The 24,230-nt window shown below is 35.9% G+C and overlaps 1 protein-coding gene across 5 annotated transcripts in view; it reads left to right on the forward strand.

The window, feature by feature from the left end:
* Window positions 1–24,230, forward strand: part of HEPACAM2 (HEPACAM family member 2) — a 43,889-nt gene that overhangs the window by 456 nt on the left and 19,203 nt on the right. For 3 of the 5 annotated variants that reach the window (XM_023226590.3, XM_023226592.2, XM_023226587.2), the window contains exons 1-3: window positions 11,684–12,172; window positions 15,571–15,855; window positions 22,377–22,673. In XM_023226590.3, the coding sequence (XP_023082358.1) occupies window positions 11,779–12,172; window positions 15,571–15,855; window positions 22,377–22,673 (976 nt within the window). In that variant the 5' untranslated portion in view covers window positions 11,684–11,778. Of the gene's footprint in view, window positions 1–4,619; window positions 4,922–5,337; window positions 5,406–6,735; window positions 6,737–11,683; window positions 12,173–15,570; window positions 15,856–22,376; window positions 22,674–24,230 lie in introns of those variants that run through there. The other 2 variants (XM_023226591.2, XM_023226588.2) reach the window with 2 other exon arrangements.

The raw sequence follows: 24,230 nt of genomic DNA on the forward strand, positions 1-24,230 counted from the left end.
AGTTATCATAATAAACTTTTATAAACCCATAATTTCAAAAATATTTCTTAGAATAAAAAGAGTTAGTGTGTCAACCTAATAAAAAATACTGGGTAAACAACAGTATGGGTGGTGGTCAGATATGGCAAAACTAATAAAGGTGATTTGCAAATGACCGAAGTTTGGGGGACACTAACAGAGGTTATTTCTGATTCTGAAATTCTATTTTCTCACCCCTCAGAGCCTCGTTTTATTAATTTTTACAAATGAGGTTGCAATATTTTATATAGGGCTTTGTAAGGATAAATGAGATGATGTAGTTGAATGAAATGTATAAATTGTAAAGCACTGTACAATTAGGTATAGTTTGATTCTGCCCAGTTCTCCACACCAACAGAAACACCTTGTGTATTCTTGTATCACTGCATTCAGCAATTCCTTTGAAATTATGTTTGCCTATATGCTTCTCTGACTTTGTTATTTCTAACCCCTTAAAGAAATTCTGGTCCCATTTAGGGCAAGTCTAGTTTAGTTTATTCTTTACCTTCTCTAATCTTAGTTGTCAGACTGTTATTTGTATGTGAAAATCTTCAATATTTAGAAGTCCCTGAAAGCATCAAAAGAAACAAAAACTGCCAGCCATATTAGCATATAAAAATAAAACCCAAGTCAATAAACATTTCTTGATTGTTGAGCTCAAGGCAACACTATAGTAAGCACTTTAGATTGATAATGTATGGTTGTGGTCACAAGGAGTTCACAATTTAGTTTAAAAGCGTATCTGACGGGTGATCCGAGTTCAGTAGTTCTCAAACCTGACTGTTCAGATTCACCTGAGGTGTGTGCTGTTATTATTGTTATTTTCTTTGGGGATGTTTGTGTGTTTAAAATCTTCTGTGGTTCTTAAAGGCAGTCCAGCTCTAGCATGTCAAATCCATGCTGTAAAGATGAGAAAACGTATCTATATAAGGGTTCGAGGCCACATATTTCATGAGAGCTTGATCTAGGACTAGAACCCAGATTCAACCCCAGAATTTTCTCCCTCACACACTCAGATACACAAAGTTAAAGATGATCCCCCAAAAAAGTTTTTTTTTAATCTAATGTGTGTATTTCTATTGGCCAAATTCAGAAAAATGAGTGTTATCCCTATCTATTTGACACTGAAAAAGCAAGAAAGTATTAAAACTTTGTTTTACTCCAAAACTCTACATTTTATTTTATTTCCTGTAAACTGAAGAAATGGATAAAAATGGTTACAGTCTTCTAAAAGTTTGAAGGCTGTAACTATAATATTGAAAGCTTGTAAAGTAAGCACTGGTGTCTAAGTAAACTATATTTCCAAATTCAGCATATCTTAACACTATATGAAATAATTGAACCTTATGTTATTCATTTCTACCTGTCTACGCTCACAAAACAAAAAAGTTGGCATCCTAAAAAACACTTTGTAAAAGGTTTGGCATGCTATTTCCTTTCCAATTTTCAAAAAGGTATTTATTTGTAAGATTTAGTCAGGATTTTCACATTTACCTGAGAGCTGTTGTTAGTGATAGGCCAGTGCAAAGTAATGGAAAGTTTAGATGATCTGCCAACAAATCTTGGGGGAAGGTTTGCTGGATACCAATTCCTTGGTAGAGAAGTGCTAACCCCATTTTTGCATACTGGAACATCAGAGCCGAGAGTTAAGTAAATTGATCTGATTCAGGGCAATAGGATTAGTAGTAAAGTAGGATAAGGGCATATTTCTAATGGCCCAAACAGGAGGAATATCTGGAAGCTTAAATAAAAGCTGAGATCCTGGTTTGATTAGAAAGATAAAGTTACTTACCACTGCACAAATACCAAAGCAGTGGAGAGATACAGCCCCTCCAAGATGATATGACTACATTTCTTGAGCAGGCCATAACAGAAAACAGAACACTTGTCAAAGGTAAAGTAGTGACCTAAATAGGTGCCCAGGAAGAAAGACAGTACTGCATAGTATTTAGCAGCCATATAAGATAGATAAAGGCTTCTGCGAGGTAGCTTTGTGGACTTTACAGAAGTGAACGCTAGCACAGGCATAGGCATATGTGATAGCCTCCTCTGGCAGCTAACTCTCCCTGTAAACTGGAGAGAATCTACTAATTACAACAATAAGAAACATTTTCTCTCCCCAGTTCTTCTTATTCCCCACTGTTCTACATCTACATTGACCTTGGCATTTCACCACCTCTCCTTCTTAATTGTTTCTGCCACTGCAAAATGTGCACATGCTTGCTACTTGTGATTAAAAATGTGGATGTTTGAAATTTATGCAGCAGACATTTACTGTATGAAGTATTACCAGTCTACAATTTAAATAAACTAGACTGTAAACTGTGTAGTGTGATTTGAGAGGTAATAAAAAGCCCTGCCTCCAACACACACACACACACACACACACACACACACACACACACCCCTGCACGGGAGTATATGTGTCCATATCCCATTGCAAATGCATGTGTGCGCGCACACACAAACACACACACGCTCTATCCCAGTGGCTCCTTGCATTGCTTGCAGTTTAATCACCATGAATATAGATTGTTTTAGGTTAATCAGCCTTCTCATTTTAAATGCAAATATCACTAAGATTGGTAAATAGTAACACTACAGCCCCTTTTTTCCTGACTGGAATGATACAGCAGAACTTCCCAGTGGGTTACAGGTGTGATGTGAGATATGGATGGTAGGAAAATCTTATAATTATAAAACACTTCAAACTATTTTTAAGACTCATGTAAAAATTAACAACAGTTGATTTGAGCACTCTTTTTCTCACTTCCTGTATAAACATGTTGAAATCAGAAGTGACTCCAGCAGGTATGAGTTTATATCTACAGTTTACCACTAGAGGGCGCTTTGTCATGATTATCCCAGTAGCCCTTTACCTAGATGTGCCGTATATTTCAATGTGTGCCTTGAAATACAAAGATTACAAGTAAGATTCATATTGGCATTTATTTGTTAATGTAGCATCTACTATCACCTTATGTCATGAAAGAGAGAATATTTTCAAATACAACAAAGAAAATCTCAGAATAAAAAACTCCTTTATATTGAGTATATTTAACACTAAGGAAAAAACACAGTACCTTGTCTTTATTTCTCTTTTTGCCAAGGACCCAACAAATTTTGTTATAATCCAGCACTAGATTGAAAAACACTGGAAAGAGCTAATTTAATAAAGGCAATTGGAGATTAATATCAATCTAAAAGATGTTGGGGGAGCCTATGTGGTATCTGTAGAACTTCCCTATTACTTTCCAGATTGTATTTTGTGCAATCCAATATTAAAATTTATTTGTATTTCTTACGCATCAACTGAGAATCATAAGACAGGGGCCAAGGAGCATTTAGAGTTTTGTTTTCTGGAGGAGCAACTTAACAAAAATACTAGTTAAGCATTATGCTACGTGCCCAAGATCCATGAATGAATAAGATTATTCTCTATATTCTAGAGCTCAGAGGGAAAATAAACATCCAATAAAATAAATTAAGATTAAGGAGATAAGTGCTGCAATAGATGTATGTACCAGATTTAGAGATAGCACAGAGCAAGTTGTGGCATTGTTATTATTTTACAGGGAGGTGGTGGAAGTGTGAGGAGCTCTTGCCATTTTTCTGAAGCATGGAGGGATCTGAAAGTGACTGGTCTCTGAAGAGGACTTAGTTTTCCCAATAGTCACTTATTTTCTTGGCTTATAGAAGTCCTTCTAGAAAAGTTCAGAGCCTTAATGCAAAGAGAGTTTCCAAACTTGCATTCCAAAATTACTATCATTCCTTTTTTACTTTAATTATGCTTGAGGTATATTCTTCCTTCCCCTCTTGTCATTGAACTTCTTCAGTGGGCCTTTACTGTTAAAACTGATGTATGCAAGGAATTTTACTTAATTTGATGATTTGATGCAGATTTGGATATATAATTAACATTTTATATAGCAAAGCTAGAACCAGAGTGTTCTTGCAAATAGGGGTTAACTAATAACTTCGTAAATTAAGCAGACATGCTCAGACTATCTGCTGCCATGACAATGAAGAGACCAGGTTGAGAAACTGTAACCTGGACATTACAGTAGAGGTAAGATCTTTTCTAGATCATTGGTTCACTTCCTCTATGCATCCGCTGTGAAAATGTTGCCTCAGACACTATCTCTTGACTTGGGCTTTTCATTATAATTATGCATGGTCCATGCCTCAGCCCTACTCGGAAACACACCTGTGATTTGCTTTTAAAACTAAGATGAATTCAAAGATTCAATGAAATCAGTCACTATAATAGGAAACACTGCATAGAAAAAATATGTTTTGAATATATGCTGGAGCGCTCTTTTGATTCATCGGTAGAATTTTTACATGTTAGTGACTTCACGAAGATTTATAACTGTTTAGCAGATACATGAGATACTTCTATTTTCTTATTTTTTTTAATTTTTAAATAATAATGGCATAGTTTTGCATGATAGAAAACCAGCTTCTGTTTTTAAGGAAATTTCACAATATTCTTTCATTATGAAAACATGCCATTTTTCAGTAAAGTCACTGAAAAGGATATTTTCCTTCATGTGATTTTTAATAACTAAGTATAATTTATGAAATATATAGACAATTACTGGTAGTTGCTAAGAAACTCTTCTGAAAGCCATAAGCCTGTATTCTTGCAAAGCATATAACAGGTGTTCCCACTCCCTGTGTCCTTTGTATACACATTCATTCTGTATTCAAATCACAGAAGCAAGAGGCAAGATAGGGTCTGTTACCTCATTGCTAATTTCCCTAGCAAATAAACCAGCAGCTGCTGGTCCAAGTTACCACCGAGAACAGGTCACTGCATGCATGGGACAGGATGCTTTCATGGAGCCCTTCGGTGACACACTTGGGGTCTTTCAGTGCAAACTATACCTCCTCCTTTTCGGTAAGGCCCTGCGTGAATTGTTTTAGCTGTTTCTTAGGTTTTTTTCTTTTTTTTAAGTGTGGACATAAGGTAAATATTTGCTTTAGGCTGTAGATGCATTCAGATAATTGAAGAGCAGGTCAGAACCTTTTAACAATAATACACTGTTTCAGCAAAGAAGCAGGAACATTTAAGATAAATGAGTTTCAATAAATAGATTGTTATTATTTTCTTGGAACAACAACTGTTGTTATAGCACCCATTAAGAGAATTAAGATATTTTTAAAATGTAATGATTTTTTTCTTTTTAGAGTTTACATATCGGTTCAATAGTCTGATGTATTTGTTTCAGCAAATATTCTAATAGGCCATGAAATTGTGACACTTAGAGTGAAACTCCAAATAATTTATGAAAATTGTTTTCTTTTTAATTAAAGATATTGTTGCAAACTGTTTACTGCTTCATTTTAAGTTATCTGTTTCATCTTATGAAATATGGAAGAAGGTCAGATTCCAAACTAACAAGAAAATTTCCTACACAAAAGGGAGAACGTGTTTGAAAAGACTGTTACTCCAAAATGCCTTTAGCTTTTCTCTTTGCGCAATGGCTAGTCCTATTAAAAAAATTTTTCTGTACCTTAATATTTTCCCTCATTCTCCTCTTTATCCTTAAAGTTTAAAGGAGTCTCTTTCCAACATTCTGACTGCTTGTCTGTCAACATTATTTTCACCAGATGTTCTCTTTTCCATTCTTCCTATTTATCAGTTTTAAAAGTCAAATCAATTTCTTGTTTTGTTTATATTCAACAGATAGGAGTTCAAAAAAGGCTACATTTTAAAAAATTTAAGAACAGCTTAGCAAACTAAGCAATTTAACGTTTAGGCTTCTTCAGTTATTTAGAGCCTTACTTTCACTCCTATATTTTGTTAAACTTTGCATTGTAAATGTTGTTATTCAAATTCATACCTAATGTTGTACCTATTTCACACATTTGAAATGTACAGTTTGTAAATTTTTTAAGCCTTTGAGTTTCCCAGAGTTGTGATTGTTCCAATTATTACAGTATTTATGATATCAAATTTAAGCCTGTAATAGATTTTTGTTTGCTAAAATTTTTGAAAAAGTAAATAATTACTATAACTGTCTCTATCTTTGTGCATTTTTCTTGCCTTTGAAGGTATCCTGGGTCATCGTCCCACTTATTTTTATTTTTAAAACAGTAGGACTGCTATCATTTTATAAGTGTTGTTTTTGAAGCTGGCGTTAAGAAGAACTTAGAGACAATTTAGTTAAGGAATTCAACTAAAATAAAACAAATGTACATTAGGAAAATAGCATGTTCACAAATAGCTAAAGCAGTTTTTATACCTTAGGACCTTCTCTCTTCTGCAAATTTGCTTTTCTCCATAGGTAGTGTGTTGTAAAGACCACAGGTGATTTGGCAATCTTTTTGCTCTTAAGAATATTGAATTTTTGTTTGTTTCTTCTTTTTAAAAAATTTTTAAAAATTTGAAGCCTAAAATGTACAGTTTGTGCAGTTTATTCAAAATACATCATAATTTCTATTTTCTCTAAAGATGCAAGATTTTATTTTCAGTCAACAATACTTGTGTTATGCTTGTTAATACCACGCATGATAACAGGGAAGTAAATGCCAGCTATTTTGAGCTACAGCAGAGTTCACTTTGTGAAATCTGGTGTTTATATTCAATACAATGAAACCGGTCTAGGGAGTCCTTTGTTGCTGGAATATAGATAAATTCTACAGTAGGACTTCAAGTGTACCTTAACACTGGATACTTTTTTATAGTGCTATTGTTATACAATGTAAGAGGGTCTGTAAAAGGAGGGATTATTGCTGCAATTTTCTATGTCAGATTATGGTTAGTATTATAAATGTTTCTCCAGATTTGTGTAATGCCTTATATGCAAAAAGTCAAGATTTTTTAAACAGAACTATAATTTGTAAGAGTTTTTGTTTCTTATACCCTGAAAGTAATAGTGAATGTAATAATAAAATTGACTTTAAATTTCCATTTAAGTCCAAATATTTGGAATATTAAAAATAAATTTAAATTTCATCAATTTTTATGTTATTTATTATTTTTGTTTTTGTATTTTTTCAAATGAAATAGAGACAGGGGTCTCACCATGTTGCCCAAGCTGGTATTAAACTCCTGGGCTCAAGCAATCTGCCACCTCAGTCTCCCAAAGTGCTCGGATTACAGACATGAACCACCGCAACCAGCCTTTTTATATTATTTATTTTCTTGAAGTTTATCTGTTCATGCAGAGGTTGATTTTCTAAAATCAATAGTTTTAGTCCTTTGGGTTTTCTCATACAACTAGAAAAGAGCACTTGAAAATTTCTCAAAATGAAGCTAAGTTTTCTAACGTTAGTAAACTACCGTGTTTGACAGCATAAATTCATCACATCTGTAGCGGGTAACACAACGATGGCAAGAGAGTATGTGTTCCTAGAATGTGGAGGAAGCATTCAATTATCTATTTATTCCCAAATTTCACTACAAGCAAAGATTGTATCATATTGATAGGTTCATGTCTTTCCTGCAAAATGAAGAGATTTTACGTAACTGAGATAAGATACCGTATAAAGAAAATTTCATTCCCTGCTGACATTCTTATAACTTGCTACCTATAATTTATCCGATAAAAAATTGTATAGGCAATCTCTAAGCAAATAGTTACTGTAACAGCTGTGCTATTTCTCACCCGTCATACAAACATTTGAAAAAGCATACATATTTGAAAAAAACTTTTCATTTAATAAGAAAGCACTGAATCTATTCAGAGATATTGATGGCAATATATTATTTAAGGTATTGTTACATGATGCAGTCTAAAATAGCCCCCAAAACTAATTTTCCCCCTAAATAGTGATCATAAATGCTATATAAAATATCTTCTACTAATGTAGTTTTATTTTTCTCAGAGCTTCAATATTTGCATTGTATTTAATATTCATTAAATAAAATTTTCCTCCCATAATTTTAGTCATGGACTCTCTAACCAGTCTTTTCATATGTGAGATTCAACATTCTGGGTCAAGATCCAAAAGTCATCAACATTTCTATTCCAGTGATATGGTCACCCCGTAGTCATATAGTGCCTCCCAACCGTTTCCAGAATATTAAATAAATCTCAGTCAGTCTTTTCAAATGTAACTATAAAGGAAGTTGATTACAAAAAGAGCAGCAAAGGACTTTTGCAATGGCTTTCCCAAATGACAAGCACAAATTGGTCAGAATCCATTCAGACTTTCTCAGCCTAGTGGTGGTTTCTAGGCTGTGTTGTGAAATGTCCTAAGTGAACCAGTACATCCATGACAAAACTGCTCCCTATTAGCAGTGGTGCAGCTTTTTCCAGTGCATTCCCAAGGCAATTATACGGACTTCCATCATTCCCCTTGATTTCTGTGTAAAAAAACACAGAATTGCTGTTTTATTAAAGGATTTCCAAGTATTGACGATTTAGTAAATGGACCAAAAAGTGAGACTCAATTCTTCAAAATTAGTTAGGCCCTCTCTCAATTTGGATCCTGTCAAAACCCTCTGGGCCCTTCACCTTCAAATATAGGTAGCTGTTACCCTTAGAAAAGCATCTCAGGATGTCAAGAACATAAAATTAAGAGAGTTGAGAAAGGCCTTATGCCTTATCCAGTATTACCTCCTATTCATATATGAGAAAACTGAGTCTGAGAATTAAAATGACTTATTTAAGGTCACATAACCGACCAATCACCATTTTACCCCAAGTATGTGTCCTTTACTAGGACTTCATATTTCAGTAGATCTTTAACTTTATTAAAAAACAAACACAGTAATCTTCAAGTTAAGAGAATAGGTGCTTAAAAATCATTATTTTAGGGCTATTTGCAAGTGGCGGACATAGAACATGGGAGTCCAAGATCAGTAGTGAGCCATGAAACCCTTGTAAATATTTTCATATTTACCCAAGTAAAAAAATAAAAAAAGGAGGGAGCAACACAATCAGTGAAAGTTCCAATTTACATATCTTAAGTTAGTAATAACAGGTACTAAACCTATTTTTTTTAATTGTTGCTTACCAGGAACTTGTCAGGAACCGCCTACCTTCAAATTCAATGAAAGGCGTAAAAATGCATTTTGTTTTGTGCAGAAAACAGATAGACAAAGAGGAATCTTTTCCTGTGCTGATCTCCCATCCAAGTGCCCAATGTCTTACTAAATCTATGACTTTAAAGAGTTTCACCGCCACTGTCAGCCTCTGCTTCACATATCATAGATATCAGTAATTTTGAGACATAGATTTACTCTCCCATCCTTCTTTCTCTCTCCTACTGTTTCCTTGCGAAAACCACTACTTCCTTTCTGCAATCCACTTTATCTCCTCTTTAGAATTCCCAGCACCCAGTTTTCTCTTCTTCTAATCACTTAAATTAGGAAAAATTCCAGATTTAATAGTCTTACACTTGGCAGAAAAGAATACAGAAGGGAATTCTCATCTTTGTAATTCCTTTGTTATGGACCAATCACCAAAGTGTGCAAGTAGGTCCATTATCAGAAGAAAAAAAATCTTAGAAGTTAATCACAAAAACACACAGAGGCAAAGGAGACAATAAGACATGTCTTTATGTTTCTCTTACACTTATCTGCTTTTCAGTCCATACGGTAAGTTTCAGTTGAGAGTCTAGGAGTCTCTTCTCCCTCTAACCAACTATCTTCCTCTTTGGTGTTTTCTCCTCTTGGATTCTTTGCTCTAACTTCTCGCCAACCCCAGAGTTTCACTCTCTACTAATAGCTAGCCAAAGGCCCAAACTGGGAATCTTTGCTCCTACCTCCACTCTGGGAAGGAAGGAGATAAATTTACTGTTGGTAGAACTGGATTCTTCATAGGAGCAGGCCTACGTCTTTGAGTTTTTCCAAGAAAAAGAATCACAAAAGGCAAACAGACATTTCTACCTTTCCCTTTTTAATATTGATGACCTTTCATGACATGACTTGGATGAAGCTTAAACACTCCCTTTCTAGTAGAATGAAATGAAAAAAATGTAGGAAAAAAATGAAAAAGGGGAAGCGATCAAAGAGGATAAACATTTTGCATTTGAGAAATTTAAAATTGTAAAGTACTTATATTTATATCTAATTTCCATCTCTTCTCACCTGCTTAAGGATTTTATTCCACTTTCACCCTTCTCTGTTCTGCCTCATCAACATTTCCCTTTCCAGTGGAACATTCCCAGTAGCAGAAAACTCTCTTGATTTCATTTTTGATCTTTCTCCAGCCTCTGCCCCATCTCTCTGCTCCTCTTCACAGCAAAACTCCCCAAAAAGTGTTGTCTATACTCATTGTCTATAGTTTCTTTTCTGTTGTCTATTTTTTCTCTCATCATTCAAAATATTCCACATTTAAATTTCTCTCACTCTCTACTATGTCAAATGTTCCTATGATGTAGGTATCCTATTGCCCCTTTTAATATGAGGATTTTGAAGCAAAGAGCTTCCAGCAACATGGTAACCTGAGCTAAGGAAGACTCTCTACCCCCCGCAAATACATAGAAATGCTAAATAACATAAAATAATATATCATGGCTTCAGGTAAGATGGGGAAATCTCCAGTTGCCAGAAACTGGGAAGAAACCTGAAGATACAGCGGTGAATGCATAGGCCCCAAAATCCCCAGCACTGCCCAGAGCTCTCCACTGGGCAGAGCTCCATGCCCCAGGGCCCTCCAGGTCCCTCATTCTCTCTTAAATTCTCATTAACCAGAATTTCACAACTTTGCCTCTTGGATATCTAATGGGCATCTCAAAATGAACATGCCCAAAACTGAATCCTCGTCTTCCCCACAAAAAACTTCCCCACAGTCTTCCCCATGATTAATTTATTTACTGCAATTCCTTTCTTCCAGTTGGTCCAAGTCAAGAAGCTTGGCATCCTCTTTGTTTCTGACACCCTCAAAGTATCAGCAAATCCTTTTGTCACGATCAGTCTTTTTCCAAAACGTCTTTTATTAACACCCTAGTCTCCAGCACAGTTGTCTCTGGCCTATTACATTGCAGTCATCTCCTATGTGTTCTCCCTGTTCCTGCTCTAGCTCTATTCCAGTGTATTCTCACAGCAGCTAGACTAGGTCTAATAAAACATAAGAAAAATCACAGCCCTTTTCTGTTCATGAAACTCCTATTGCATCTCCATCTTAGAGTAAAATTGCCAGAGTTTTTCCCATGATCCTAAGGTCCTGCCAGTCTGTCACAGCCACCTCACTGACCTCATATCTTATCATGCTCCTCCTCCACCACTGTGCTCCATCTGTACCTGCCTCTTGCTGTTTCTCAAATACACCAACCAGATGCCTGTTCTGGGTGGAAATAACTGGTCATGACTGACAATGGTTTAATACCACTCTCCTTGGGATATTTGCATTTGGCAAGCATTTGGCTAAAGGGAAGAACTTCCAATAATGGAATATTCAGTCATTTCATACGGCTTTAAGGGAAAATGTTAGGAGGAAATAGCCCCTAGTATTTCTCACATCACATGGTTAGATTATGATATGCTGTGGCAGACATTAATATAGTCATAGTTCCAAATGTTTTAATGGTTTCATTGGACTTTAGAAGTAGTAAACTTTCTTAGTTCTCCTTTCCCCATTATTCTGTAGCAATCATAGAAAATAACTTCTGCTTTTCCTTTTTATCTTGTGCAATCAACACAGTCTTTGGGTGGAGTTTTTAAAGTGCAGAAAGTTTCAGAGACAAATATTTACCTCTATATGTAACCCGTACTAGAATAGTCGGTACCTAGAAGCCACTCTTCTTTGAAAAGGATTATCACCTGATCAGGTTCTCTCTGCAGTTGCCCCTTTAGAGTGTGAAATGTGGCTCAAGTTCTTCACAACCTTCCTTTCCTTTGCAACAGGTGCTTGCTCGGGGCTGAAGGTGACAGTGCCATCACACACTGTCCATGGCATCAGAGGTCAGGCCCTCTACCTACCCGTCCACTATGGCTTCCACACTCCAGCATCAGACATCCAGATCATATGGCTATTTGAGAGACCCCACACGATGCCCAAATACTTACTGGGCTCTGTGAATAAGTCTGTGGTTCCTGACTTGGAATACCAACACAAGTTCACCATGATGCCACCCAATGCCTCTCTGCTCATCAACCCACTGCAGTTCTCTGATGAAGGCAATTACATCGTGAAGGTCAACATTCAGGGAAATGGAACTCTATCCTCCAGTCAGAAGATACAAGTCACGGTTGATGGTGAGTCCCCTGTGAGTGTATGTGGGTAGCAATCTAGTATGGTAGTTAGCAAAGGCTCAGGAGACTAAAATACCTTGGCTTTAGATCCTGGCTTCATAACTTTGCACAAATCAATTAAGCCTCAAAGCCTCAATGTCTCATGGCACTAATGACATTATCTACCTCACAAGGCTTTCTGAAGATTAAATAAGACATACATGTAAGAGATATACATAGTGCCTAGCAGTAGGTAATCAAGCACTACATATAACTTATTGTTTGTTTGCCTGGGAACTATCAAGTATAATGTTGCTAATGTGATGAGATGGAGAAAATCTTATTTTCTCAACAATAGACTATACCCTGGGAAGAGCCCTATTTTTGTCATGAAGATTTTTGTTTCAGTACACTGTTTGGAAGAGGATGAGACTTGTGCAGGAATGATGCTTAGGGACAATGGACATGCCTGAAAATGTCCTCTGAGGGGCAGTGGGGTCAGCTAACTTTCAGATACTTGTTTTCCTTATTGAAGTAAGTGACATACACAAAATATACTGTGCCCAAAGCCCAACTTCTGATTTTTTCTCTCTACACCTGTTTATTTGACAGTATTCCCCATTTTAATAAATACGAATTCCATTCTATCAGTTGCTCCAGCCAAAACCTTGCAGTCACCGTCGACCTCTTTTTCTCACATCCCACATCCAGTCCACAGGAAAGCCTATTGGCTTTACCTTGAAAATATAGACAATTTCCAACCACTTACCACCCCCCAGTACTGCCGCACTCAATACCATAATCAGCCGTGGCCTGAACTATCCTAATAGCTTTTCCATCTACTCTCCCTGCTTCTATTCCTGCCTCCTTCAGCTTAAAATCCTCCCATTGCTTCTATCTCACTCAGAGTATAAGTCAAAGTATTAACAATTTGCAATGCCCCACATACCCAGCGCCTATCTGACCCCATTTTCCTATCTGTATCCCCCTCACTCACTTGGTTCTGGCCACGCTGGCCTCCATGCTCCTTCTGGAACAGGCCAAAACACACTCATTCCTCAGGGCCTTTGTACTTGCTGTTTGTTCTACCTAGACAGCTTTTCTCCAAGATACTAGCATGCTCCCCTCATTTCCTTTAGGTCTCAGCTCAAATGTCACTTTGTCTGTGAATTCTTTACTGACCACACTATATAAAACATAATCTCACTTCCCCAAACACACACACACACACACACACTCTGAGAAAAGAGAGAGAGAGACAGAGAGAGAGAGAGAGAGAGTCACTCTCTATCTCCAATTCTGCTTCTCTCTTTTTCATAGCATTTATTACTACCCAGGCATATTATAGATTTTTATTTGTTTATTGTTTCTCTTCCCCACCTAGAATATGAGGTCCCTGGGAGCAGGGACTTTGTATTATTTGCTGCTTTGTCCTCAGTGCTTAAAACCTTTGCTGATCGCTAGTAGATTCAGCAACTATCTGTGGAGTAAATGAGTGGCCACAGAGGAGACTGGGGAGACTTCAGGGGAGTGAAGATGCAGAAGGTAAAAGCAAATGCCTATAGAGCAATTGTGGGGAAAAAGAAAAGAGAGATCTAAAGGGAATTTCCATGAAGATTTCCTGTATGGTGTCCTGTCTCCCTCCTAATATAATATCCTTTCTTGTTAATTAGTAATAAAGTTAAATCTGCTTAGGAAAATGCAACCAAAAACTTAGTAAAGCCTCAATAGGGTTTTAGGGCCTGTGCCAAAATTCTTCTCAGAAGAAAAACTTCTTCATCTGAGTTATACTGTTTTAAGCAAAGGTATGATCACAATACCAGTGACTATTCTAATGATTGGTTCTTCTCATACAAGACTGTTGATGTGTTACCTATTTATCTCATACCACTTACAGTTCCACACACAGGTGCATTTGAAATAAAAGCTTTTTCTGCATATTAAATGTACACAATTTGTTTTTCTTTTTAAATCATAATATCATGAACATAAAGCTTTTCCCAATCTTTTGTTCTTGCCAGGGAAAATGAAGGATTAAATTAAATAGATGAGCCAGTTGATTACACCCTCCTTGAAAAGTGCTAGAGGCTTCAGAACTACTCGGTTCCCCTATAAGTTACCTTTCGACCTCCTTTCTCTTTCACTTTCTTCTATCTTCTCTGGGATGGAGAATTTGGTCAGTTTGTTCTCTAATGCACATTTTCTAGTGTACAAAAATATGAGCACAAGTCAAAATAAATCTACCTGAGGAAGATGCATCGACCCTAATTAAAAGCTTGACAGGAAATTGCAGTCTAAACATTGGACACAATCATCTCTCACTTATGTATCATCCTACTCTCTCTGTGTCCTGCAGTCATACATAGAAGGGGATTACTAAATACACCCCTCTCCAAAATGCAGAAGAGAAACATTACCAGATGTGAAGCCCTCTTCATTTTGCCACTGACTGCTGTGTGACTCTGGGCAAGCCACTGTTTTTATCAATTAAGTCAAGAACTTCAATGATTAAAGAAAATTGCCAAAAGTGGTTGCAGATTCTTACATAATTCCACCATGATTATATAATCCATCAACTTTACAGTTAATATTCAGAGAGAAAATATTTACTCATTTTTGGAAATTTACTTTGACAAATATTAAGAGCCTACTGTGTGTCAGATGATGAACTAAGACTATTTTCCTACCACTTGACTTTCCAACAGGAATTTCTATTGGATTTGTATTTTTTTCTCTAATTTGATAAAAGCCCAAGAATATATTTTGTCCTATTTTCAGACTGAGACAGTGTTGAAATGCAGGCTCTGGTTTGTTAAAGTGACTAACATAATGTTACAACACAAATGCAAAGCAATTAAAGTTTATAATTACTTCATGACATCCATAGAAAGAATAATTGTACATATGTGATTCGCTAAAACTATCCCTCAGTTTCCCAAAAGTATAGTATATATTAGCCGTATATTTTGCAGATGATAGAAATTTGAGTTCACCACATCTATCCCAATCAGCTGCTATTGGGACATGAGGACAAGTCAACAGAGGGGAATAACCATATAAATTTTGCCTGGGAAAGTGTACCTTTATGGTGTTGGTGAAAGCACAATGAACAAGAAATAAGGAAGCTGGCATTCCATTCTCAGCCACCTATAAAGTAAAGGGCTTCATTAGATCATCCTTGAAAAGTAAGTTCTGGAATTTGATTATCTCTTACTATAAAGGATATTCTCATATTTTGACATTTTGCATTTTCCCTGGCTTTTTATTCTCTTCTCTTCTTTAGTTATTACCTGAGCTGTCTACATTTACAGTGTAAAATGCTGGAATAATTTCTCCAGGACTTCATATTGGAAAGACCTCATAAGGTTTTATTATAATTCAATGAGAAGAAAAAATCATTCCTATCTCTCTTAATATTGCAGATCCTGTCACAAAGCCAGTGGTGCAGATTCATCCTCCCTCTGGGTCCGTGGAGTATGTGGGGAACATGACCCTGACATGCCAGGTGGAAGGGGGCACTCGGCTAGTTTACCAGTGGCTAAAAAATGGGAGACCTGCCCACACCAGCTCTACCTACTCCTTTTCTCCCCAAAACAATACCCTTCATATTGCTCCAGTGACCAAGGAAGACATTGGGAATTATAGCTGCCTGGTGAGGAACCCTGTCAGTGAAATGGAAAGTGGTATCATTATGCCCATCATATATTGTAAGTTTATTTTTTTTTAACTCATGAGTTTTTTGTTGTTGTTGTTTTCTGAGAATATCTCCCAGGATAGTCACAGAGAATATAAGTACTAGATGTCATTTGGCTTTTACCATTATTGTAGTTCAGTAGTTCTAATCATACCTCCTAGGCACTGTCTTGTATGAAACATGTCTACTAGCACAACCCTATTTCTTAAAGATCAAGTTGAAATACTGGCCAGGGGCCATTCAGGTTGTATTTCGTGATTCATTCCATTGTGTGACCTCATTCCCAGTGGAATGCAAGAATCTCAATTTCAAGAACCCAGAACAATGCAGAGGCTGCAATGAAGAAACTGAAAAATACCTTGAGAAGAACTTTTTTCCTCTCCAAATATTACCATTCCTGAATTTAACATACTTTATTTTTCTCTAGTAAAATATTTTCTTTACATCAATTATTTCTTCTAGCTCTTTATCTGTATGTCTTTCCATCCCTACCTGCCTATCTTTAAACTCTAGCCATAGATTTAAATGAAAAAATCCTGTGGAAAATTGCTTAAGCAATTACAGGCACATGCAAATATCATTTTTGAAATATACTTTTGTTTTGCTATACAGTTCATATTAATCTGGAAAAATGAAAATAAGATCTTTCTTTCAACATGTGCAAGTCTATGCACCAATCTCATTATTATCACAGAATATGCTGTGATACATAGTGTGGAAAATATAAAAATGGGAAAGAAAACCATAATCAAGCCTGCAAATGTTAAACATTATGCTTTAGGCTCCTAAGGCTTCTTTCCTTCACGATGTTATTTGAAAGAATAAGAATACCCCGATTTGAGTAAGTTCACACTTCACAGAATCTATCATTTGCTGACAGTTTGAACTTTCTTCTTTACATTATTTTAAACATTACGTATGAAAATCTCACAGAGAAACATCTATCACATGCAAAGAGTAATGACAGATAATAGAAAGAAGAACATTCAGAAAATTTACAAATATGGGTTCCATTTACACATTGTAAAGATGAATTATCTACATGGCTTAAGAAAGATTTTGACTCTTGTTAATTGCTAATTGTGAACATTGCATTACTAAATTTTGTCTTCACTATTTTTACATTCAAATGCAGAATCCTTCACTTGGTCAACATCTTATCTTATTGATATTCATTCACTTATTTATTCATTTATGGACTCATTCCTTTATAGATTATTTGATTTTAAAAATCAAACATCAGGTTCTTATTTGTGCTAAACAGTTACTACCTACCATATAATACGTACAAACACAACCCAGACCCATTAATTTAATAATTTTTCTTGCTGTCACTGTTTTAGCCCTGTTTTTGTTTTGGTTGGTTGGTTTTGTTGCTTTTGAGTAACAAAAATTAAATAAAATGTATACTGTAATCTGAAGATTGGTTGTATATCCTGTCTGTTGATGTGGCATCCAAATGTTTACAATCTTTATCATTCCCTGCAAGCTGGGAATATGTGCCTTGGTTGGTGTTATTCACACTTATCTTTCTTCATCTGGTTACCTTCTTCTTCCTTCATGACATTATCCTTTCCAGAAAGGTTTGCCTGCCTCCACTTGTCTCACCACCTCAGTGTCACTAACAGGTTCATTGTGCTCCTTCAGCATCCTAGGCACTCTCATTCCTGGTCCTCTCTGCATTCTATTTTCCCTGACTCTCATGAACACCACAAACCCAAACCAGAGTTCTGCATTCTTCATCTTTGTATCCATAGGGCAATAGCTGACAGAGATTAAGAAATCAATAGTTTCTTGAACTGGACTAAAATGGAACAGATTATCTTTCTTCATATCCCTTTTAGATTCTAGTGTTACTTGACGATGCTGTAAAAAGGCTAAATTCCCATTATAAGATGACAGCTTCTTCATTATAGTGCTTTGGCACTTTTTTCGTGACCTTTAGCAAAATCAACTATTCTGTTTTCTAAAGGCACTGTTTCCATGAAGGGGTTTTTTCATGAAAGTAGGAACTAATTTTTATTTTGGCTGAAAAAGTATAACAAAATCTATTAAGACTGACTATATACTTTTGAGGTTGTGATGTCAAAATCTGGTATTGGCCTTGGTGGACTACAATGTCAAACCAATAACTCAGACAAGTATCTACTTGCAGTTCATGATACGCCTTCAAGCTCCAGTTGTAAATAATAATCCAGTAACCACTGCATTTTGTGTGCAACATATGGCAATGCTGCAGTGGAGAGCTCTAAGTGATAAAAATTAAAGGGAAAATAAAAGGTCATTCACAGTAAATACTTACCATCTGTTCCCAAGCAGGGCGGCAAACAGCATCATGATGTAAATTTAGGTACTGTTCCCACACAGTCATAAATTGTTAAAGAGAACAGATGATATGTGATTTTACAAGTCATTTAGTAAACAGCCATCCCCAAGGCAAAGGGTTATTTCTATTGGGAGCTCTCTGCCAAAGGCAAGAAAGTAAACCATAATCCAAAGTCAAAATGGAATTATCCTTCTGCTTTCATCTTCAGTATCAGAGGTCACTCTAGTTGAATCACTCCAAATATCTCCAATTGGATGGCCCATTCACTTGAATAAGGTACTAGGCTGCCCCTCCAAGTAGTGGGATAGTCAGCCTGGAGTTCTAATGATAAAGGAAATAACTTCATAGTAGAGTCAGAAGAAAGTAGATTGTAAGCAACATGTAGAGTGTGAGATGTAGTTAGATTTGTGTGCATGTGTGATAAAGAGAGAGAGAAAAAGATGCATTAAAGAAGGACTTGAAAATCATCCATGAAATGTGGATATTGGTTCTCTGAGCAATAAAATTACAAATGATTTTCTTTTCATCTTTGTGCTTCTCTGAATTTTAGGATTTTCTGAAAAAAAAAACATGCATTTCTTAAGTAAATAGATAAACTATGTTACCGTTTAAGAAACATATCAGAAGCAAGGAACTGAAATGCTTCAAAGCGTTAGGTTCAAGAGTTGGAAGAGGTGTTGAGGTGGGGGCAAGGAAGTTTGAGGGATTTGAGGCTGCTTCTGAAGAGCCAGATATAGCATATAAATAAAACAGACAGAAGAGAAAAAATTACGCCAATCATGAAACCCAACAAATGAGGAAGTAACAAAATCAAAATAAACATGATTAAAGAAGATAAGCTAAGATAATCAGATTACTTTCTTTACAGGTATTTTATTTTAAATGATCTTATTAAATTAGGTAATTGACCTTATTTACCAGCCTTGGCTCTAAATGAGTATGGGCTTCCTCTACAAATTAAACCCACCCTCTGAAATTGAAATTGAAGAATTACTGCTTGTGAGAATACTCCATTATGCGGCAGGGTCCTAAGGCAACTCCAAATGAGGAGTTCCCCAAAAAGTTTTGAGTAATATCAGCATGCTTGAAAAGGAGTAACACTCATTTTTATGTATATTAAATTACTAGACAATTTGTTTTCATAGCCCCATTCTCTATACCCCAAAAACCAGGGGGAAGATGAAGACCTAAATTTTTCTTCTTTATCAAGTCTGCCTTGCTCTACTCTTAGAAAGACCCTCAGACTTTAGTTTTTGTACATAGACTCAGGTCTCTTGCTCTTCCAAACTATAGTAAATTCTTCCTGCTGGTTTCCTTCAATGTGAACCATAACTGTGCCCGTTGCTTGGTGATCTTTCCTTCCCTAATGTTCTATCAATGCTGACAACATGAAGGATCCCTTCTGAACCACAAGGCCTGAGATAATAGACATACATAGCATGTGATCAATATCTCAGATGTCCTCACTATGCCTAGAATCATACCATGTGCAAAGTAATCTCAATATTGATTTTGGTTGAGTGAGCAAAAACAAATTTTTGTTCCCATTATACTACTTACTGTTTAGTGGAATTCAGAATAAAAGAGTTCCATTTTACAGCACACTGTTCTAAAGCTTTTATCACAGTGGTTTCACCTGAGACTGTGTCACAGCCTGAAATGAGGGAACAGGCTTCCTATATAGTAACAGGAAAGGGGCAGAAATTTCTCCTTATTTTAATCCTGTACCTTCAGTTCCTGATTACTTTAAATTGAAAGTACTAACTTCTGTTTGCTTTCTGAAAGCAGGCTTACCTCATGCAGGTATATTAATAAAAACGCGTCGAGTTCCTTCACATTTCTCCATATGCCTTTTTCTCTAGAAAAAACATAGATTAGTCTATGCTTTCTAGCTAATCTATTGTTTTGTATATTCGTTTTCTGTTATAGCTTAGAAAATTTGTCTCCTCAGTGGAAGATTGTTCAGAAAATGCTGACATGATAAAGAACCACTCTGGGAATTTGTGAACTTGGGATTGGTTTGCCAATATCCAAAATGGTTTTACCAGTTTGGTGCAAAAGTAATTGCAGTTTTGGCCATACTTTTAATGGCATGGCAAGAATCCTGGTGTTTCAAAGGGTTAGAAAGAATCTTGGCAATCAGTCCTCTAACCCATCTTTTTATATTAAAAGGTGAGGAAAATGAGACCCAAAAAGTTCAAATGACTTCTAAAGAATGCCTAGCTAATGATTGAAAAAAATCAGTTACCCTAATGTTTGTTTAGTTACTACATTCTATTATTCTGCATGTGGAGAGATAAATAGCTCATACTTTAAGAAAACTCAGGGCCTTTAAGATGAGGTCATCACTGAGCAAACTATCCATAGCCATATCTAGTTTGTAAATTCCCTGAGAATATGAATGTCTTATACTTCCATCTCCCATATTCTAAATATATTATCTCATACTTAGAAGCTCTCAAATAAATATTTGATTCATTACTTGATTGGATGATTACAGAATTAATATTAATATATAATTAGCTAGTAATTGATTGTAGAACTAGTACTACAGTTAGATAACAATAAACTATTATGATATAGAAAGTTATACCACTTTATTTCTTTTTAGAGAAGTAATATGAATGATTAAGTATATATATTTTAGAGTCCCAGCTCTGCTATTTAATAGCTATATGACCATGGGCAAATAAATTGTTTAAATATCAATTTCCTCATCTTAAAATTAGAATAATAACATCTACCTCCTGGTGGTCACTGTAAATATTAAATATTATTATCTGCATAAGCACGTAAAGTGTCTTCTCATGGCAGATATCCCATAAATGTTGGTAATGAGCAGCTGAAAGGTGTATATAAGCATACCTAAAACTCAAAGATTTTTAGACTATAAGCTAGGATTTAGACTGAATGAGAAAACCTATCTAGGTGAAGATTATTTTTTAAATTTTCCTTATTCTCTGAAGAAAGCAATAGGAAATGTGTCTTCACCGACTGACAACCTAACACCATAGAAATAGGAAAATGCTACAGGAGTACTGCAATGTGGAAAAAACACCAGGGGATTAAGTAGTTTATTGATAATCAATGCATATTAGTTAATGATAAGGAAGATGTAATTTTTTTTTTTTCAAATGGAATCCTAAGCTTAGCTGGGGCGTGGGTGGGAGGATTTAAAAAATTCTTTAGCTGTTAAAATGTTGTAAAAATACCAAACACCCCTATGTCTATTTGCACAGTGTTCCATGTGAAATAATGTCTTCTATAAATATTTTTATGGCCTACCCTAGCACTGAGAAGAAAAACAGATAATACCGAAAATATGGTTGTTAAAGAGAAAATAGTGGCCATAATCTGTTGTAAAAATATTTTCAAGTATAATGACTATTTCAGAAATATTAATGTGTAGAAACTAAAAAGTTAATCTAATAGACAGAGAGAGTAGAATAGTAGTTACTAGAGATTGGGAAGGGTGGAGTGGTGGGGGGTAGCCAAAAGTTGGTTAATAGACACAAATAGTTAATGGACAGCTAGATACGAGGAATAAGTTCTTGTGTTCTATAGCACTATAGGGTGACTATAATTAATGGCAATTTATGGTGTATTTTCAAACAGCAACAACAGTAGACTTTGAATGTTCCCGACAAAAGGAAATAATAAATGTTTGAGGTGATAGAGGTACTAATTAGACTGATTTAATCATTACACACTGTATATGTGTATCAAAACATGCGATCAAAACATCACACTGTACCTCATAAATATGTACAATTATCATGTCTCAATTAAAAATAATAATAAAACAAACTAAATCAGCATATAAAAATAAGCTAGTCATACAAGAACAGAAAGATTGAGTTTGTCTACAAGATTGTAGATTTATCAATACATTACTCAAAACCTTAGCATCACAATTATGATGACAGTATTTGTAAAATTATATATGAAGTTTCAGGCTTTTACTATTTCAGATTAGTTCAAATCACTATTTCAAATCAAATCTCAAATAATTTTCACTTTCATGGATATCAAAATAAAATATATTTAGGTCCTCATCATTTACTGGGAGTCTAAGCAAGGACCTGCTCGTCCAATTCTAAGATAAAGACTTTCAAAAACAGTAAAATGCTACTAAGCTCTCCCAAACTCAAGACCTATGTTGTGATTACTTATGCTACTTATCTATTTCTTTTTTTATGTTGATGCAGATGGACCTTATGGACTTCAAGTGAATTCTGATAAAGGGCTAAAAGTAGGGGAAGTGTTTACTGTTGACCTTGGAGAGGCCATCCTATTTGACTGTTCTGCTGATTCTTATCCCCCCAACACCTACTCCTGGATTAGGAGGACTGACAATACAACGTATATCATTAAGCATGGGCCTCGCTTAGAAGTTGCATCTGAGAAAGTAGTGCAGAAGACAACTGACTATGTGTGCTGTGCTTACAACAACATAACCGGCAGGCAAGATGAAACTCATTTCACAGTTATCATCACTTCTGTAGGTATGTGTGACATACAAGGAAGGGATCCTAATAAAACACGAATGCATGCTGGCCTTGCCCTTCCCCTATCTTATACCTATGTGGAAAAGAAAATCATTGTGGGATTATTCATATACTCTAAAAATCTCTCTTTCCAAAGTTAACAAAGCTGTGGTTTCTAGGACTCAAAGAAAGAAAACTCAAAACGAAATAGGGGAGAAATTCAATTCAATTGTGAGGGGCTATGAAGAAAAAGTGAATTCCATAAATTACTTCTAAATGTGCACTCTTGCTTTCCTAGTTTTATGAACAAAAATATAAGAGAAACAGCCTGCTCATTTAGAGGGTTTGTATCTACCATTGCATTAGGTCAGATGAATAAATCTCCATGAGTTGGAAATCTGGTTTTCCCACTTCTATTTGATTCCCCTTCTCACTGTCTTTCATGGGCTCCCCTTCCTCTTTCACCATTTAAACACCTGAAAGCTATGGAAGTTCACAAGGGGAGTCTTAACACCTTGGAAATTACAAAATTCTGTAAGTCTGTGAAATTTGGCTTTCTCTAGAAATCCTCTGATTATCAGAAATGTCATCAACCCGCAAAGGTTAAGAATTACTGCCCAAAATACTGATGCCCACCAAATTCTCATCCTTCTACACCTTCTCTTCTCTCTCCGTACATAATGGTTTTATTCTCCTGTATGATTTTCTGTATGATTTCATTCATTTCCAAGGCTTCATGTAACACTGGTACATCCCAAATCTATATCTTTAAAGCTTTAAAACCGTACACCTAACTTCCTCTGGATGTCTCTGCTTGGAAGTGCCAGAAGCACCCTACAGGTCCAACATATCAAAACTGAACCATCTTCTTTCCCCATAAATTGCTATTCTGCCTGTATTGCCTATTTAAGTGAATGGCCCTACTAACTACCAACTTAAGACAGAAAGCTAAATGTCATCTCAGACTCATTCCTCTTGCCTATTGCCTGGTCCCACATTCAGTCACCAAGTTGTGTCCATTTCCTTCCTTCCTATTTCTCAGATACATTTTCTTCTCTCCTTCTTCCTTCTTTTGTCTTTCTTTACTTATTTCTTTGTATTCTCCTCTCCTTCTCCCTCTCTCCTGCCCTTTCCCTCTCTACTCCTCCTCTTCCTTTTCGTTTTTCTTCTTCCTCTTCTATGACTACTTCTACTACTACTAAGTCCTTCTCAGACTCTCCTTTGCACACACGTCAAATGCCACTTGGGCAAAATCTGGGTGCAGGTTTGGACAGGACATGGTAGTTAAGGTACCTATGACTGGTGGAAGAACAAGTTTATAAAAGCTACTACTCATTAATATCTTTTCTATTGATGCCTTCTCTTTCTTCACCTTTATAGCACTGGTACCTAGAAAAAGACCCATAACACAGAGAAACTCAATATATTTTGTTGAATAAGTGATGCAACAATATAATTTCTTTTAATCCATAGGCTCAATTTTTCAGTATGTTGCCCTTGGGCCCTCTGCATCAAGATCACCTAGGGAGGTTGCTAAAAATGTAGCTTCATTAAGACACCTCAGACCCATTGGAT

Source organism: Piliocolobus tephrosceles, chromosome 8 (genome assembly GCF_002776525.5).
Source record: "Piliocolobus tephrosceles isolate RC106 chromosome 8, ASM277652v3, whole genome shotgun sequence".
Lineage (NCBI taxonomy): Eukaryota > Metazoa > Chordata > Mammalia > Primates > Cercopithecidae > Piliocolobus > Piliocolobus tephrosceles.